This window comes from Chrysemys picta, chromosome 11, assembly GCF_011386835.1.
Source record: "Chrysemys picta bellii isolate R12L10 chromosome 11, ASM1138683v2, whole genome shotgun sequence".
Taxonomy (NCBI): domain Eukaryota; kingdom Metazoa; phylum Chordata; order Testudines; family Emydidae; genus Chrysemys; species Chrysemys picta.
In genome coordinates this window covers 1,000,896-1,020,055 of record NC_088801.1, presented here as the reverse complement: position 1 = coordinate 1,020,055, position 19,160 = coordinate 1,000,896, and the positions used below count along the sequence as shown (strand labels likewise).

Here is a 19,160-nt window from a genome sequence, read left to right as displayed (position 1 = left end):
CCCAGCTCCGACTCTGAACAGTCCCCTTCTGGGTGACCATGGTGGGGCTGTGAGGCCTGCATATGCCGACTAACTCTCGCCAGAGACCGATGTCCAGAGGATGAGGATTGCTGCCTGTCCCTCGAGCGGTACCAAGGCAGCGGAGATCAGTGCCGCAATGGCGAGAGGTCAGGCACCAGTGGGGACTAGCACCTAGGAGACCGCCTGGGTGATAGAGATGTGTGCCAAGGTGATCTGAGGCAGGAGGCTAGCCGGTACCGGGACTGCGGGGACCGGTGTCTTGATTCTGGCGATCCGTGCCTTATGGTAGGAGAGCACGGTGTTGGGGACCTGGGAAGGGGGAACAGTGCCAGGAGGATCCTGGTGCTGGCAGGGCGCTCCACACCAATGCCAAGGTGCTAGGAGCAGAATCCAGTCAGGAAGGCTCTGATGCCGGGGGCAGCATCCATCAGGAGCTCTCTCAAGCGGATGTCCCTCTCCTTTTGAGTTCTGGGATGAAAGTTTTTGCAAACCCTGCACTCATCTTTTATATGGGATTCCCCCAAGCACTTCAAACAGCTGCTGTGAGGGTCACTGATAGGCATCGGCCTGTTACATGAGGAACACGGCTTAAAGCCTGGGGAACGCTCCAGGGCGAAGTCCCAGTTGGGACTCTAACCACTAAACGAAGAACTAATATGTACTTAAAATGCTAACTAAGTACCTACAAACTAAACAGAAAGGGAACAACAACGGGCTGTTAAGAACTGCTAACGCTCTTGCTATGCAAGACAAGGCACTCTGACCAACCCTCATGAGTGGTAAGAAGGAACTGAGGGGGCACCACATCCGACTCTGTGGAGACCAGCACGTGGGCACGCACACGCGTAGAATGGAATCAGCATGAGCAAGCACTCGAAGAAGAGGTCAACACCAGATGAGAGGAGGGTCAGCAAGGGGAGAGGAGAGGGGTAAGTGAGGTCAGCTACAGCAAGTACATGGATAGTTCGAATAACCAAGGAGGTACATTGTAAACTGGATCCTGAAAGGAATGGGCAGTGTGTGAAGATATGTATGGACAGCTAAGGAGGCCCCCAGTGGTCTCCATAGAGAATACATTCCTGAGATAAATTCAGTAAACACAAAAATCCTCATTATTTAAAGAGGACATTTCTTAGGGATTTTAGACACAGAATATGACCAGCCTTAAAAGGGGAACTGCAAAAGATTAAAAGCATTAAAGAAGCTGCTAGCAATGTCCTGTCAGTAAGAGGGACATTTGGTCCATAACAATGCACCCCAAAGAGGAAATTCTCTTCAGCTTTCTGCAGTGTTGGATGTTTAAGTACTTCTTTAACTATGGACACCATTAGGGAAGTGTTTAAACGTCCTGTTATCCACCTACAGAATATAGAATCAAATTCAAGGTCTTGGTCCTTGTCTTCAAGGAGTTTAATGGGCTGAGTCCAGCATATCTAAAAGAAAACCTGAAGCTCTGGGATGAAGACAGGTCGACCCACTCCATTCCTCAGGCCCAATGGAACTTTCAACTGTAAAGATGAAGCTTATTTGTGCAGGTAACAGATTTTTCTCAGGGGCTGGTCCAAGACTGTGGAATGAACGCCAATGAGAACCAAGAGCCATTGCAAACCACAGCATCTTCCACTCCAAGTGCCAAGAGCACTTTTCTGACCAGCCTTCTCTAACAAACACAGCAGCGCAAACAGTAGGAGAAAAAATCCTACCAAAAGAAAACATTGCACTGAGCACACAACTCCCCTCCGACCTGTTGCCACAGAAGAACAAACCACATGTAACAGATATTGTCTGTCATGTCACTTAATGCATGACTGGAAGGCGCTAAGGCACTACAGTTTTGAGGAAATATAAGAAGTAGAATAGACCCAAACTGAACTGAATCCTTCTGGCATCCTTGTCCCTCTACATTATCTCTTCTGCTCTTGTGGCTTCAATTACTATCTCTTTGTTGTGCTGATGAATCCATGGTATCTCCCCACCCACTCCAGCCTCATCTCTCTTATTGTCTCTCTAATATCCCACTCCCAAGGCAAAATTAACATAGTGAAAACTGAACTCACCTTTCTCCACAAAACTTCCTCTTGTTCACCCTTCTCTATCACTGTTAACAATCTCACCCAGATTCACCATCACTGTGTCATTTTCAGCCCCTTTCTGCCCCAGCTATACAGCTGCCAAATCTATATGATGTCTCCAAATTCCATCCTTCCCCTCCCCATGACTAGAGCTAAAATCTTTATCCAAGCTCTGGTTGTCACTTGCCTCCACTGCTACAACCTCCTCCTCTCTGGTCTCTCCAAATCTCACCTCTCCGTCTGCCAAACATTCTACCTTGAAAAATCTCTGCTGCCTGTTACTCCCTCTCTTTAAATCCATCCACTGGATCCCTCCTGCCTTCTGTATCAAGTTTAAGGCTCTTCATCCTCCCCTTCAAAGGCCTAAATAATTTAGCTTAGCTCTGTGCACTCCTCTCTGTTTCCCCTTTGCCGTGCAAAGACATCTCTCTCCCACTTTCTCTTATGCCTGGAACTCCCTTTCCATTCTAGTGCAACAGATATCCACTCTCTCCTCTCTCCCACTTCTTTTTTGGGAAGGCTAGCCGTGTTTATCAACCACCCGAAGTGCTGTTATTTATTTTGGAAAGACTGCCACCCCGCTCCTGCTTACTGCTCCTGTTTATACAAGGATCACATTAGCTCTTTTTTGCCACAACATTGCACTGTAAGCTCATATTCAATTGCTTGTCCATTATGACCCCTAATCCTTTTCAGAGTCACTGCTTTCTAGAATACAGCACCCCATTTTGCAGGGTGGCCTGCACTCTTAATTTCTAGATGTACAACCTTGTACTTGGCTGTATTAAAATTAATTTTGTTTGCATGGGGCCAGCTTACCAAGAGATCAATTACCTTTCTGCTCCCCACTGACACCAGCCAGCAATGCATAAAAGATGTGGTAATTCCGCTCTCCCAGGTTCTGGTGCACAACTCGATTCTGAAATGAGCACAAGAGGACAGCAGATAGCAAGTGAAATCCACATTAGAATTAGAATTCATGGTAGTGAAGAACATTGAGAGGGCAAGGCCCTCAGGGAATCTCTAAGGCCAATGAAAGCAAAGCAGTAACTGGGGCCTTGAGGGTCTTACCACCCAAATCAATCTCACATCAAAACGTGCTCTTGTTGCTACTGCGCATGTGCAAATTTCTCTGAACTCAACTATTAAACATGAGTAAGGTGGGTGCAGGAAGTTTCAGTGAGCCCTTACCTCAACTGAGTGTTCGACCTTCCTGAGTACACTTACTCAGTGCAGGGGTTCTGCAATAATGTGTGAGATTAGAGCTCTGGTTGACAGGAGCAAAGTGCCCAGGAAGTCCCTCTCATCCAGATCCCAGGCTCTTTTGTCCATATCATGGAACCCAGCCTTTATTTATAATAATAATATATGGAGATATACCTATCTCATAGAACTGGAAGGGACCCTGAAAGGTCATTGAGTCCAGCCCCCTGCCTTCACTAGCAGGACCAAGTACTGATTTTGACCCAGATCCCTGAGTAGCCCTCTCAAGGACTGAACTCACAACCCTGGGTTTAGCAGACCAATGCTTAAACCACTGAGCGATCCCTCCCCACAATCACTAAATGACATACAGGTGGGGGGTGTACAAAAAGGAGGGCAAATTTACAGAAGGGCACATTTTGACATATAGGGAGACCTCAGCAAAATGTATATAGCCAGAGGTGCCATTTAAGGAGGGCAGGGGAGCATCTCCTCCCCCCCACCCCCAAGTTTCATAGCATAGCGGAATGCAAACAGGAAAGTGAATCACTTCTCCGTGCTCTCGCCAGAGAAGCCAGAAGCCCTTAGCTGTGGTCTGAGAAGTTGCTGCAGGGCTGTCCCAGAGGAGCTGGACAAGCAGCTCCCCCCACCCTGGCTCAGGTTTCCTTGGCTGTCAGCTCTGAGAGAGAGACCAGGAGAGCTGACAACACCACCACCCCTGCAGCCCCGGGATCAGAGGGGCACTCAAAGCAATTAATATGGGTAAATAGCTCCTTGTTACCCATCTGATAGGATGAGAGCCAGGAGAGAGCAGTTTCTGGATAGCCTTGGCCCAGAGAAGGGACCTGATGAGTGCTGATCTCCTTAAGTCTCTCCACAAAGCTGATCAATGTTATTGTCAGTGTAACAGTCAGTGCTGCCCTTATACAAGTCAGCTGCGCCTGATGGAAATCAGAGGAAGTTATGGTACATACCTCTACTTCTCAATCAGCAAATAAAAATGTTTTCTTTCTTGAATTAGCCTATGTACCCCTGGGACTTTTTTAAAACAATTCCTGGCGGGCTCTTAATCCTACCAGGTTGTTACAGCTTTGGAACAGGTCTCTTTACTAACTTCCTTAATATACGAGTATGCCCTTGAAGTGACAAGGGCAAATTTTCTTAGTATGATTTAAGACATATAGGGTTATATATTATATTTTCATTAAGAAATGGTTAAGAATCATCCAGTTGGGCCACTGCAGATACAGACTCAGGAAATCTATATCACATTATAGAATTGAACAGTTTCCAGAGGCTAAAACAGGCTTTTAGATCAGTCATTTGTAAATGCAAGTTCAATTTTTAAATTCATTTTTATGTTTTAATCTTTACATCTTTAGTAGCTTGAACTGAAGTGTGTTTTCATTTGTGCTGGAGAAATATCAAATGCATTGTATAAACAGATTACAATGTTTAAGACTTTATAATTACTGAGTAACTTAATAAGAAAAGAAAACAAACACATTGCTTTTGAGAAAAGGTGATAATATTTTTATCTGCTGAAAATACACCTTCAGATGTCTTAGAGCTGATAGGAAACTCAAGTTGGCCCATCTATTGTAATATTTTCTTTTCAATTATCACTTTAAACGCTTTTCATCTTTCCTTTTTTAAGCTAGTGCCAAAAGAAATTTGTTCTGTAATTTATTAGTTATTCCACGTTTTAGAATGATTGAGGGGAACAACTGCTTTAGACTTCATCGCTTTTTAATGAGAAATCAAATATACAAATTAAGAGTGCACGTTTTTTGCTTATAATTGTTTAGAAGGTAATATAAATGAAAATAAAAGAGTATGTGGATATTTCAGGGTGATTGGTGTGAAGCTATAAGGACAATGATATTGAGCAAATACTCTGCATGAATTTTATTTAAAGTTATTAGTTCTTGTATTAAGGTTCCAAAACTTATATAGGAAAGTAAATGCAAAGTAATGCACATTGGAAAACATAATCCCACTATGCATACAACATGATGGGCTCTAAATTAGCTTTTACCACTCAAGAAAAAGATCTCGAAGTTATCATGGATAGTTCTCTAAAAACATCCGTTCAATGTGCGGCGGCAATCAAAAAGGCTAAAAGAATGTTAGGAACCGTTAGGAAAGAGAGACAGATAAGACAGAAAATATCATAATGCCTCTATATAAATCCATGGTAGCCCAGACCTTGAATACTGCATGCAGATGTGGTCACCCCATCTCAAAAACAATATATTGGAATTGGAAATGGTACAGGGAAGGGCAACAAAAATGATTAGGGGTACGGAACACCTTCTGTATGAGCTGAGATTAAAAAGACTGGGACTTTTCACCTTGGAAAGAGATGACTAAGGGGGGATATGACAGAGGTCTATAAAATCTTGACTGGTGTGGAGTAAGTGAATAAGGAAATGTTATTCACATAACACAAAAACTAGGGGTGACCCAATGAAATTAATAGGCAGTAGGTTTAAAACAATAGGAAGTACTACTTCACACACTGCACAGTCAACCTCTAGGGTTCAAAAAAGAACTAGATAAGTTCATGGAGGACAGGTGCATCAATGGCTCTTTAGCCAGAATGGTCAGAGATGCAACACCATGCTCTGAGTTTCCCAAGCCTGTTTGCCAGCAGCTGGGAGGGGACAACAGGGGATGGATCACTTGATGATAGTGTGTTCTTTTCATCCCCTCTGAAGCACCCATTGGCCACTGTCAGAAAACAGGATACAGGGCTAGATGGACCATTGGTCTGACCCCATATGGCTGTTCTTATGATACCTCAAGGTTTGGGATTGTGAATATCTTGCTGTATTATCTCTTTATTGTTCTAAATGTACATATCAAAACTTAATATATTGCTTTAATTGTTGTTTGTATATATTTTCTCTTTCTTTATATAGGAATTAGACACAGTGCTTCTGTCACCTAATTTCTAAGTTATCTGCAAAAAAAAAAAAAAAAAAAAACACCCTAGAGTTTTCAGGTGCCTAAGTAGCCCCTGGAATCACAGTTAAACTTGCCCCCGCTACCAAAATCTGCAATGGTGGCCCTAAATATAGCCCCAAGATTTCACCACTGGTTCCAAAAAGGGCACATTTTGATAGTTAATGGAAGCCTATCAAGAGTTGCCCACCCTTTGGTTTTCACCTCTGCCCAAGGAGGGCTCTTATTGAGGAGTACTGGTACAAATATAGCCCTTAATCCTAGAAAATCTTCACTATGGGAGTTTTTAATCCCCCAGACAGTACCACTGCACTGGACTTCCTGCATGAATGAAAACTGATGACATGGCAAATAACGGACAAGATGAGGCCCTTGAGTAATTATCACTTGACTTAGGAAAACGTACTGTAGTGTGGCTAACAAACAAAACTCACCACCAGTTCCCAATTTTAGAAAGGCGCTGAGTACATTACAGGGAAAGAACAAAATATTTAACATACTGTTTTTAAAATGTGTGTTTCATTTTTAATGCTGATCTCCTTCACAGAATACATCCCAGACACCACCAAAAAGCCACATTTTGGGGAAAAGTTATTCAAAATATTTCCATGCACAATGCATTCAGAAATATTCATTTTTAAAAACAGCATAATGACTTTGAGCTGTACAGTCATCTTCCTTACCTTGCTGGTTTGATCACCTCACTGCTCCCTTTGAATCCCTTTGCAGGTTCCCCATCTCCTGTTGTATCAGATTTAAACAATATGTCTTCTCCTTCAAGATGCTAAATCTGCCCCTCTGCTTATCTACCCTTGCTGAAATTTGTTGATTTGAACAGACATCCATTTTGTTGTTCCTTTCTCCTGATCTCAGTATACCTGTAATCTCCCTGGGGTACAGACTGTCCATTACAGTATGTATGGAAAGTACCAAACCATATTATGGGCATTACCACAAACAATAAGTTGAGATACTTTTATTTTTTACATTTATATTGGACATTACTTATGATAAAGTTTTCCTGACTAACTTATTATGAAAGAGAAGTAGTGATGTCAGTTCAAATTGGGTTCTATTTTGCATTTACAATGGGGGTTCAAACTCCTTTTTGTTGTTGTTTTTTAAAGACAAAACAGTGTATCCACCCCAAATTTTGAGCATATGATCTCTGAGAAAACTTGAATTTTCTGAGGATTTAAAAAAAAAAGCTGTTAATTAGTTTAAGTACTAATCAGTTAAAAATTGGTTTTAAAGAAAGAAACTCATGAAAACAAGTATCTCTAAAGAATCTCAGGGTTTTTCAGGCACCATTAATTTGAAAACTACAGACTGTATACAATCACAAACGTGTACCTAGTAAGAATATCAGGGTCTCCTTAGAATTATATTATTTTTTAATTAACAAAAGAAATTAGCATCATTTATCATAACAAGCTTTCTGTGCTGCATTTAGCCAATGGAGAAAATGTTGTAACATCCATTCTCTAGTTCAGTATGCAGATGCCTTGTTGAACCGTTTAGGAGAAGAATACAACGTGCCTTTTGCCATAGCCCACCTGTAACATCCCTACAGCTGAAGCAGAGCATTAATATGGAGCACAGGGAACATGTTTTGCACTGAAGAAGATTTTCAACAAAGGAATGGCTATTTTGATGAATACAAGGATTTCTGTGAGATCAGTTTTCCCCAAATATGAGCACGTGCCTAAGAACATAAGTACAGCCATACAGTGTCAGACCAGTGGTCTATCTAGCCCAGTATCCTGTCTTCTGGCACTGGCCAAAGCTTCAGAGGGAATGAACAGAACAGACAATCATCAACAGGGGAGGGATAGCTCAGTGGTTTGAGCATTGGCCTGCTAAATGTGAGTTCGATCCTTGAGGGGGCCATTTTGGGATCTGGGGCAAAAATCTGTCTGGGGATTGGTCATGCTTTGAGCAGGAGGTTGGACTAGATGACCTCCTGAGGTTCCTTCCAACCCTGATATTCTGTGATGCATCCTGTTGCCCATTCCCAGCTTCTGGCAAACAGAAGCTACGGATGCCCAGAGCATGGTGAACTTATCTAGTTCTTTTTTGAACTCTGTTATAGTTTTGGCCTTCACAACATCCTCTGGCAAGGAGTTCCACAGGTTGACTGTGTGTTATGTGAAGAAATACTTATTTTGTTTGATTTAAACCTGCTGCCTATTAATTTAATCGGGTGACCCCTGGTTCTTGTGTTATGTGAAGGTGTAAATAACATTTCCATCGTCACTTTTTCCACACCAGTCAACCTTTTATAAACCACTATCATATCCCCTCTAAATCATCTCTTTTCCAAGCTGAAAAGTCCCAGTCTTATTAATCTCTCCTCATATAAAAGCTGTTCCATACCCCTAATCATTTCTGTTGCTCTTCTTATCTTTGCCAATTCTAATATGTCTTTTTTGAGATGGGGCAACCAGAACTGCATGCAGTATTTAAGGTATGGGCTTACGATTAATTTATATAGTGGCATTTTGATATTTATTGTCTTATTAGCTATCCCTTCCCTACTGGTTCCTAACATTGTTAGCTTTTTGGACTGCTGCTACACATTTTGCAGATGTTTTCAGGGAACTATCCACAATGAATCTAAGATCTCTTTCTTGAGTGGTAATAGCTAATTTAGACCCCATCATTGTACATGTATAGTTGAAAGTATGTTTTCCAGAGTGCATTACTTTGCATTTATCAACATTGAATTTCATCTGCCATTTTGTTGCTCAGTCACTCAGTTTTGTGAGATCCCTTTGTAACTCTTTGCAGTCAGCTTTGGACTTAACTATCTTGAGTAATTTTGTATCATCTGCAAATTTTGCCATCTCACTGTTTATCCCTTTTTCCAGATCAGTTATGACTGTGTTGTACAGCACTGGTCCCAGTACAGACCCCTGGGTGACACCACTATTTACCTCCTCCATTCTGAAAACTGACCACTTATTCCTCTTTGTTTCCTATCTTTTCCCCAGTTACTGATTCATAAGAGGACCTTCCCTCTTATCCCATGACAGCTTACTTTGCTTACGAGCCTTTGATGAGGGACCTTGTCAAAGGCCTTCTGAACCCCTAAGTACACTATATCCAATGGATCACCCATGTCCACGTTTGATGACTTCCCCTGCCCCCCAAATAATTGCAATTTATTGGTAAGGCCTGATTTCCCTTTACAAAACTGTGGAGAAAGGAGGAGAAGGGGTCAAGGTTCTTTGGGATAGAGGTGAGGGTGGAATTTGTGGAAGGAGGGTACTGAAAGGATGGCATTCCTTTTGGGGCAAAGTTTAAGGTTGTGGAGCATTGTAGATGTGTATTAAGGCCATGCTAGTGATGAGTTGGGTCTCTCCCAGGATGGGGGACTAGAGGACATGTGCTGTTGGTTGCCTTACCTTTTAATTTCCTTGCTGTTGGGACTGTGTATTAGGCAGGTTACATATAAGCCATCCTTAACTGACCCACAGCATAATCTTTTAGTGCAATAAATAATGCAACAGCACAAATGGTGTTCCCATGTACTTTCCTAACTTCAAAGGGTACTTAAACAAGGACCATTGGCAACTGAGATCTCCCTGGCTAAGTTACACCCATCAAAATGTGCCCTTTGAAAAGCTAGTAGTGACTATATTAGTCAAAACATGCCTTCCTTACTCTGGGATGAAAAACAAGGGGCAAAAAGGTAGGGGAGGGTCTTGCCATACCTACCAAAATAGGCAGCCATAGATCACTTGACCAGATGGTGGACAAATTTTGACATGGCACCATTTCTGAGAACCTACTGGTAGAGTCTGCACACACTCTTAGAAGGAATGAGCCTCATATCAGCAGCAGCTGCTCCTGGTCTAACTACAGTAAAGTGCCTAATCCACACGCCCTCCAAAATCACAGTCACTGCAGAGTACAGATTATTTAGGAAGAGGGTAAAATCCCTTTAAGGAAATGGCACTGAAGGAACCGGAGCCACTAAATGCCATGGCCTGACCTCACGGCCCCCAGGCTGCAAGGTTAGCCAGGCAACAAGGGACGAGTTTGAAAGGCCCTTTCTCTGAAGCAGAGCATTAAAACAAAGCCCTCCAGGAACAAACATCCTTCCTCCTGTGTCACTGGTACTCATTTGGAATGACCGGAAAGAGAACATTATCAACAATATCCTGGAGATGTGATGCGTTCACTGCAGTGACTGGACACAGAGGTAGCACCGTCTAACCGAGAAGGGGCAGCCCTGCTTGGACACTGCCTCAGGAGGGAGAGAGGGAATGGAGGGGCTCACAAAACTGAGGGAGGGTGGGGAGATGCACCCCCAGAAACAAACTACTCACCTTCTCCAATAAATCTGAGCATCAGGTTAAGGGGGAAACAGCATTCAAGTGACCTCACAATCTGATTTTCCGGTGACTGCCAAAGAATTTCCAAGCCCCATGAGAATTAATCCAGTGCCGATGTAGCGTAGACACTTACTCCAGTGTTGGATGGGGTTCTTCCGCCACTGTAGTACATCCACCTCTCTGAAAGGTTAGCTTGGTCAACTGAAGAACTCTTCCATACATAGTGCTGTCTACACTGGGGCTTATGTCAACAACTATGTCTCCCAGGGAATTTTTCACACCCCTACGCAACATAGCTAGGTCAACCTATGTTTTATATGTAGACCAGGCCTCAGGCTATAGGAAAGAGGCACTGAATGGCCATGAGCACTACTTTCAGAACAAGAGATTTAAGAGAGAGAGTGGAAGCAAGGTCAGGCCCACCACAGGGCCTGTGGCAGGGCAGAGTACCCCAGGAGAGGCAGAGGTCAAGCCCAGGGTATCCAGTGAGGTCACAGAAGCTAGAGCTTCATAGTTTTTAAGGCCAGAAGTAATAATAATCTAGCCTGACCTCCTACATAACACAGGCCAGAAAACTTCCCTAGTGATTTTTGCCCCAACTTCTATTTGAGATGGAGGAGCCTTTACCTGCAGAAAGTGGGAGAGGAGAGAAGAGCAGAGGAGAGGCTGAGCTGTCACTCTGTCCCAACTGTTTTTTCTTTTCTTTTTTGAAAACAGCACCAGCAACGGCATTGGACAAGGGAGAATTACTTTCAATGGTCCTAAGCACCTGCTGCTCCCCTGGAAGTTAGTGGGATTTGCAGTGCTCAGCATCTTTGAAAATCAAGTCACCTATTTAGGTCTCTTACTTTTAGGCACCCAAGGTTGGCCTTGGGCAAATCACTCAAGCCAAAATTTCCCCCACAATAAATCACTAACTTGGCTGCCACCTGACTCTGTGGGCCAGATCCTCCAGTCTGTCAGGGCCTCTTTGTGCCATGTAAGCAGCACAAAGTGCTTTAAAGCAGCCAGAGATGGCCTGTGGAGCACTCACCACGTAAAATAACTCTCTGCTGATGTCCAGCTGCCTTCTACCCCAGCTGCCCACCCCCAAACCCAGTGTGATGGGAAAGGGGAGGGGACGTGTCAAAGCCATTCCAGCAGTGGGGATTGCGCAGGAACAGACCTCGACTCTGCTCAGTCCTCCCCCAGCATATCTTAGGGTTGCCCCTGTGCACGAGCACCAGGCAGCTCTTCTATCAGGGAGCTGCAACTGGCTTCCTACAGCTGCCATTGTTCCTTATATCTGAGTGCAGCTTGGACATGGAGGATAATGTCTTCTTAACTCCCAGCCTGGGCTTGGCTTTTGACCGCAGCTCCCGAGAGAACATACACAAAAGGGGAACAATCCTTTGTTGTTTTCCAAGGGAGCAGCATGAACTAAATGATATAACAGGTCTACTCTACTACAAACTTCTATGGATTAAAGTATTCATGATATTTTGGGATAGGAACCTAAACTTGGTTCCCCATCTCATGCATAGATATTAAGGGATCTATAGATGCAGGGAAGGATAAAGTAGTGCAAACTCCTCAGGGCTCACAGAGTAGACATGTTCTTACCTGTTCTAAGTAAGATACAAAGAAAATCACACCATTACAGGGAAATTTGCCCCACCCATTTTCAGCCTCCACAGGCTCCTCCCCTCTTTGATGTGTGTGTTGGAGCAGGAAGGGGCAGAGGTGGCAAGAGGAAAGGATACAATCGGTGACTCGCCCTCCCTGGATATGTCCATGATGGGAGAAGTGCAGCTGGATGAACTTGCCAAAGCGGCTGGAGTTGTTGTTATAAACTGTCTTGGCGTTTCCGAAGGCCTCCAGGATAGGGCTGGGGAAGGAAGACAATCATGGACCTGAACAGCAGCACCAACACCAGTGTGACTCAGGCAGGATTAGCTTTGCAGCAGGTGCATTCCGCCATCTCAGTATTACATTCACCATAACACAGACTGGAGAAAACTGCAGGTAAAATAAGCTAGGCAGAGCTGGGGGGGAGAGGCTGGCGGTGTTGGCAAGAGGCAGCTATAACACACTACTAAATAGGTGTTAAACGCTGGGATTGGGATTAGTTAAATCAGACCCAGGTTCATGAGGGCATTCAGCACTAGCACTGTTTGGGCCCATCTCACATTCAAAACAAGTCACCCTCCTGGCTATGCCTTTATTGCAGTTGGAAGCTAGAGGAGTCAGGACAATAATTCGTTAATAGGATGCACAATACAACTCTATGCAGTAGAGGTAAACTGGGCTCTTGTTGCCCAAGATTTTCAGAAAGGTCACCAAAGTTTGGGGCAAACCCCTGTCTTAAGAACAACTGCCCTGGGATCTTTAATGTCCATTCAGCATGAAAAGCCTCAGTTGTTAAGGTTTCAGGCTGAAGATCCACACATACCAACCTGCAGGGACTCAGGTGGTCTAGTGCAGGGCTGGACAAACTACGGCCCCGTGGTCTGCACCCAGCCCATCGGACCTTTTAATCTGGCCCTCAAGCTCCCTGGCGGGGAGCTGGGTTGGGAGCTTTCCCTGCTCTGCTGCTCCAGCCGGGGAGCAGGGTTGGGGGCTTGCCTTGCTCCTGCGTGTGCAGCAGGTTCCGCGGGGCTCCCAGAAACAGGAGCAGCCAGGGGACTCTGCTAGCTGCCCCCGCCCCCAAGCGATGGCTCTGCAGCTCCCATTGGCTGGGAACCGCGGGCCAATGGGAGCTGCAGGTGCGGTGTCTGTGGACAGGGCAGCATGCAGAGCAGCGTGGCCCCTGCTCCAGAAGGGGGACGGGCCACTGTTTCCAGGAGCTGCTTCAGGTAAGCGCCCGCCCGGACCCTGCACCCCTAAGCCCCCCCCCCCAACCCCGCACCTCAACCCTCTGCCCCCATCCCTGATCACCCTCCAAACCCTTTGATCCTAGCCCTGAGCACCCTCCTGCACCCCAAACCCCTCATCCCCAGCCCCACCTCAGAGTCTGCACCCCCCATCTGGAGCCCTCATCCCTCCCATGCGCTCCAAACCCCTGCCCCAGCAGAGATCCCCCTCTCGCCTTCCCAAACCCCTCCATCCCAGCCCAGAGCACCCTCCTGCACCCCAAACCCCTCATCCCCAGCCCTACCCCAGAGTCTGCACCCCCATCTGGAGCCCTCATCCCTCCCATATGCCCCCAATCCCCTGCCCCAGCTGGCCCTCCATACAATTTCCATATAGAGATGTGACCCTCAGTCCAAAAAGTTTGCCCACCTCTGGATCTAGCGGGGACTAGTCCCAACCCTTGTTCTCACACTACCCCTGTCTGCAGCTTTGGGCAAGCCACTTCTTTGCCACAACTTCCCCATCTGAAAATGGAACGGCATAACTATACAACACCGTGAGGTGGAGAAGATTACATGTTTTCAAACAATCACGAAGTGAGAAATATATATGCTAAATTAATTTGCTTTGTACAGATCAATGACTGAGATGGCCATGCTGGAATATGAACCAGTGGTTCTAGAACATTTATGCTGTTATTTACAATTGGAATCAAGTCCCAATTATACTAAGTGCTTTCCAAGCATGGAGGAAAACATACTCCCTATGTATTTCAAACCTCATGCTGAGAGCACTATGCCAACTCAGGAAGAATATGCTCCCAACTGGATTCAAGTCTTAAACCTTCAGTCTGATCATGAAATAAAAAAGCTTGTCTTGTTTTAAAAACCAGCTTTCCTGATCAGCCTCAGCTGGTTCAAACTGGCAAGACAATGTTGGGTTATAACTGCAGTGAGCTGCTTAGAGACTTTGATTCTTGCTCAGCAGAACAATATCAATTACACTTCAAGGGGAAAAAGCCAGTTTCATTCAAACAGGCAAATTGGGATCAGGATTAGAATATTCCATTTAATAGTTTAACCCAGTGGTTCTCAACCAGAGGTACATGTACCCTTGGGGAATGCAGAGGTCTTTCAGCAGGTACGTCAACTCATCTAGATATTTGCCTAGTTTTACAACATGCTACATAGGAAGCACTAGTGAAGTCAGTACAAACTAAAATGTCATACAGACAATGACTTGTTTATACTGCTCTATATACTATACACTTAAATGTAAGTACTGTATTTATATTCCATGGTAAAAATTAAAAAGTAAGCAACTTTCAGTAATAGTGTGCTGTGACACACTTGTATTTTTATGTCTGATTTTGTAAGCAAAGTACTTTTCAAGTGCAGTGAAACTTGGGGGTACACAAGACAAATCAGACTTCTCAAATGGGTACAGAAGTCTGGAAAGGTTGAGAGCCAGTGGTTTAACCAATACAAAGATTAAAAGTTCAGTGGGGGAAAACAAAACACAAAGAAAAAGTCAAGGCCACATTGCAGGAATGCTCTGTAAAAGTTTATATTTAACACTAAAACTCATTGTGATTTGTAACAAAGAGGATTGTATTATCACTCTGAGAAATATTTTTTTGAATGTGTGGATGATGCCCATAGTTTCATCTGTGCAGTTTCAGAGACAAGCAGATCCAGGATTATGAAAAAGTTAAAAAATAATTATGACCTACAATGTTATTTGAGATCAAATACTGCTGGAGTTTGCAGAAAATAGCAGGTTGTCTTGACTTTGGACAAGGTCAGCTATGTGAAGGGAGTGACACTGAAATGCAGGGAATGCTTTACAGAATCTCAAGCCCTATCTTTATACTTTATTCTTTGAAAAAACAGTCTTTAAACAAAGGCAAAAATGAAATTATTTGTATTGCAACAGCACCCAGACAGCCCATGCAGGACCCAGGTTCCTCTGTGCTGGGAGCTGCACAAACACCAGGAAGTGTTGTCCCTGCCCCAGACAGCTTACTATCCAAGTCCTGATCCTGCTAACACTTACACATGAGTAACTTTACACACAAGTAGTCCCACTGGTTCATCGACACCGCACATGCACAATATTACACACATACATATTTGCAGGATCAGGGTCTAATCTGAAACAAAATGACCATGACAAACAGAAGGGGAAAGGAGGACATGGGTGAGGATAATAAGGTCACATGGTTACCAACAGTTACATCGTGTAGGTTAACTACCAATTTGACAATTCCTGGTGGTTCTAAATAATCTGAATTTAAATAATAATAGTAATTAAATCAAATCAGCTCTCTCCAACTGCAGCAGCCCCAAGCGCTCACTGAAGAGCTGATTTCCAGCAGGGACTATGGCAGAAGTGGATCTGGAGGAAGGATTTGAAGGAGCAGAGGGGAGTGGCTATACAGTTTAGCTCAGTGAGGCATTCCATGCATAAGGGGCAGCATGGAAAAAGGTGCAGAGGCATTTGTGGGAGAATGGGACAAATAGGCATTTAAGGCTGCCATTATTAGTGAAGCAGAGAGAATGGGGGGAGGCAATACAGTGAGAGACAAGCGCAGAGATGTATGTGGAAACAGAGTTGTGAAGGGCCCTGACGGTGTTTGCATTTGATGCAGTGGAGAACAGGAACCCTGTGCAGTGCAGGAATTCAAAGGGGTGAGGGTGAACAGAGTGACAGGCTAGAAGGATGATCTTAGATGCTTCATTTTGAAGGCACCAGAGATGGATGACAGGCAGGCCTGAGCAGAGCAGGCAGCAGTAGTAAAGACAGCAAATGAGAAGGGTCTGGAACCAGAGTTTTAGCTATATGGAGAGAAGAGAAAATATTGGATTTTGGAAATGTTGTAAAGGACAGCAGCTGCAGAATTTAGACATAGGCTGGATGTAAGAGGTAAAAAGAGGAGCAGTCAAAGATGACTCCCAGATTACAGACCTGAATGGCAGAGAGGACAGTTGTATTGTCAACAGTGACAGAAAACAGCGGGAGTGAGGATGGTTTCAGAGGAAAGATCAGAAGTTTGGCTTTGGCCATATTAAAAAGTGGACAGTGAGAAAGTATCCTGGAGAAGATGTCAGAGAAACAGACAGAGATATGGGACTGACTGAAGGAGACAGATCAGGAATGGAGAGGTAGATCTGTGACACATTAACTTAGAGATGAGAGCTGAAGCCATGGGCGCAGATGAGGTCACCCAGAGAGAAGGGTAAAGGGAGCAGAAAGGAGTAGGGCCAAGGACAGAGCACTGTGGGACCCCACGAACAGTTGGAGAGGGAAGGAAGAGGACCCACCGAAAGAGATGCTGAACGTGCAGCCAGTGAAGTAGGAGGAGAACCAGGAGAGGACGGAGTCACAAAAGCCAAGGGAGGACAAAATGTCACGAAGGAGGGTATGATCAACAGTGTCAAAAGGAGCAGAGAGATCGAGGAGGATGAAGATGGAGTAGAACCCCTGGGAAAATAAAATAAATATTAGAGAAAACATCAACAACCTGTTTTTATGCACCTTTCAAAATCCTTCTAGCACTAGCTTTCTTTCACGGAGGAAGGATATCAATTTAACAAAGAAAGCATCTTCACATAAAAATCTCAAAACTTGCTGAAGTTTCAATAAACAAGTACAAATATTTTCATACATTTTCTCTGTCTTGGAAATCAAGTCTCCTGAAGAGACCAAGCAAGCAAGATGGAAATGTGGAGAGATACGTTAACATTTCTAATGAAGAAGCTAAAATAAGGGGACAAGACAAACAAGAACACCACTGAAACTAACCCAGTTGGGCTAAGAGAGTTTTCAGAGACTGGATTTCTGGGAAAAATACAAAGCATGAACTTTCACAAAAAAGCAAGTAAACAAGATTACGATAACATTACACCACACAGGAGAGCCTTTAATATTATGAGCAAGTCTGAGCTGGAAATGTAACAATAGCATTGCTGGCTTTCTGTATACATTAGCCCAGTTCCTCAGCCCCACTAAGATCAATTCGGTGCCACTGGAGTAGCATAAAAAGTGACCTTAAAGTGGTTTTCCTGGGTGCTGCTGAGAATTCCCCAGCCCTGTAGGCCTCAGGCAGAGGGGGTATGACAGCCATTTGGAGGCTAGAGAGGGGTAGAATAATAGAATCATAGAATATCAGGGTTGGAAGGGACCTCAGGAGGGTCACCTAGTCCCAACCCCCTGCTCAAAGCAGGACCAATTCCCAACTAAATCATCCCAGCCAGGGCTTTGTCAAGCCTGACCTTAAAAACCTCTAAGGAAGGAGATTCCACCACTTCCCTAGGTAACCCATTCTAGTGCTTCACCACCCTCCTCGTGAAAAAGTTTTTTCCTAATATCCAACTTAAACCTCCCCCACTGCAACTTGAGACCATTGCTCCTTGTTCTGTCATCTGCTACCGCTGAGAACAGTCTAGATCCATCCTCTTTGGAACCCCCTTTCAGGTAGTTGAAAGCAGCTATCAAATCCCCCCTCATTCTTCTCTTCTGCAGACTAGGGTAGAGCTAGAATGCCTCACACAACACTGAAGCTCAATCAGGAAAAGGGTCCCCTAGAGGGCATTCTAGCTGGCACAGGTTAGAGAATCCCCGGTAACTGATTTAATTTGAGCTGGAGACTGGATCAGCTCCCAGCCAAGCCCCAGGATCACAGGAAGCACAAAAGTGACTTAGAACCACCTTTTCCTCTGTCCCCATCAATAGCAAAGATTTGGGGAGACAGTTCACCACAGTAGAGGGGTCTGCATAGGTCTGTGGCAGATTCACCATATAGCATGGAGCTCAGCACAGCTGAGGACTGTTCCCATTATATCTTGTCTGGGGCTCATTCTAACTGGCTACCAAGGAGAAGTAAAGGAACCACTAACAGGAGACTCAGATTTTTAAGGCCATAAGGGACCATTATGATCATTTAGTCTGACCTCCTGCATAATACAGGTCACAAAATCTCACCGAGGATTCCTGCACTGAGCCCATTACTCCCTGGTGTGGGGGGGAGGGGGACTAGGACAATCCCGCCCCCACTCCACCCCTTCCCCCAAGCCCCCACCCCGCCTCTTCCCACCCCTGCCCCGTCTCTTTCCTGCTTCCGCCCCCCTCCCCCAAGCGACACCGGGAGCTGGCGGGGCAGGCTGGGGTTGCTGCTACTGTTTCCCACCGGTGAGTGCGGACCTGACCCCCGCTGCCAGCGCCAGGCCCCCCACTAACTGCCTGGGCCAGTCTGGCCCCGCGCATGCTAACCCCGCCCCCCCAGGCTGGCCTCGCACCCCCCGCACGACATGCACACACAGTCATCCCTAGGGTACAGCGATTTGGGTTGGCCGCCACGGGGCCCCCCAAAGCGCGGGGCCCAGGGTGACCACCCCGATTCGCCCTACCCTAGGGACAGCTCTGCTTCTGGTTGAGCTATAGCGTGTCTTTTAGAAAGAGATACCCAGGCTTGGTTTAAAGACCAAGTGATGGAGAATCTACCACACCCTGAATAAGTTGTTCCCGTCGTTAATTACCCTCCTTGTCAGAGATGTGTTCCTTATTTCTAATCTGACTTTGTCTAGCTTCACTTTCAGACGCTAGATCTTGTTATGCATTTGTTGGCCACGTTAAAGCGCCCTCAGTCATCAGAAATCTTATAGGCCATGATCAAGTCACCTCTTAACCTTCTCTTGGATAAACAAAACATATTAAGCCTTTCAGT

At 44.9% G+C, this 19,160-nt stretch overlaps 1 protein-coding gene across 1 annotated transcript in view; it reads right to left on the bottom strand.

Annotated features, from left to right (window-relative positions):
• The window catches only part of LOC101952950 (unconventional myosin-X-like), a 235,305-nt gene that overhangs the window by 141,450 nt on the left and 74,695 nt on the right, over positions 1-19,160 (bottom strand). The window contains exons 6-8 of the mRNA XM_065561329.1: positions 12,346-12,470; positions 10,598-10,611; positions 2,928-3,012 (exon numbers count right to left, since the gene is read on the bottom strand). Of these exons, the coding sequence (XP_065417401.1) occupies positions 2,928-3,012; positions 10,598-10,611; positions 12,346-12,470 (224 nt within the window). The remainder of the gene's footprint in view (positions 1-2,927; positions 3,013-10,597; positions 10,612-12,345; positions 12,471-19,160) is intronic.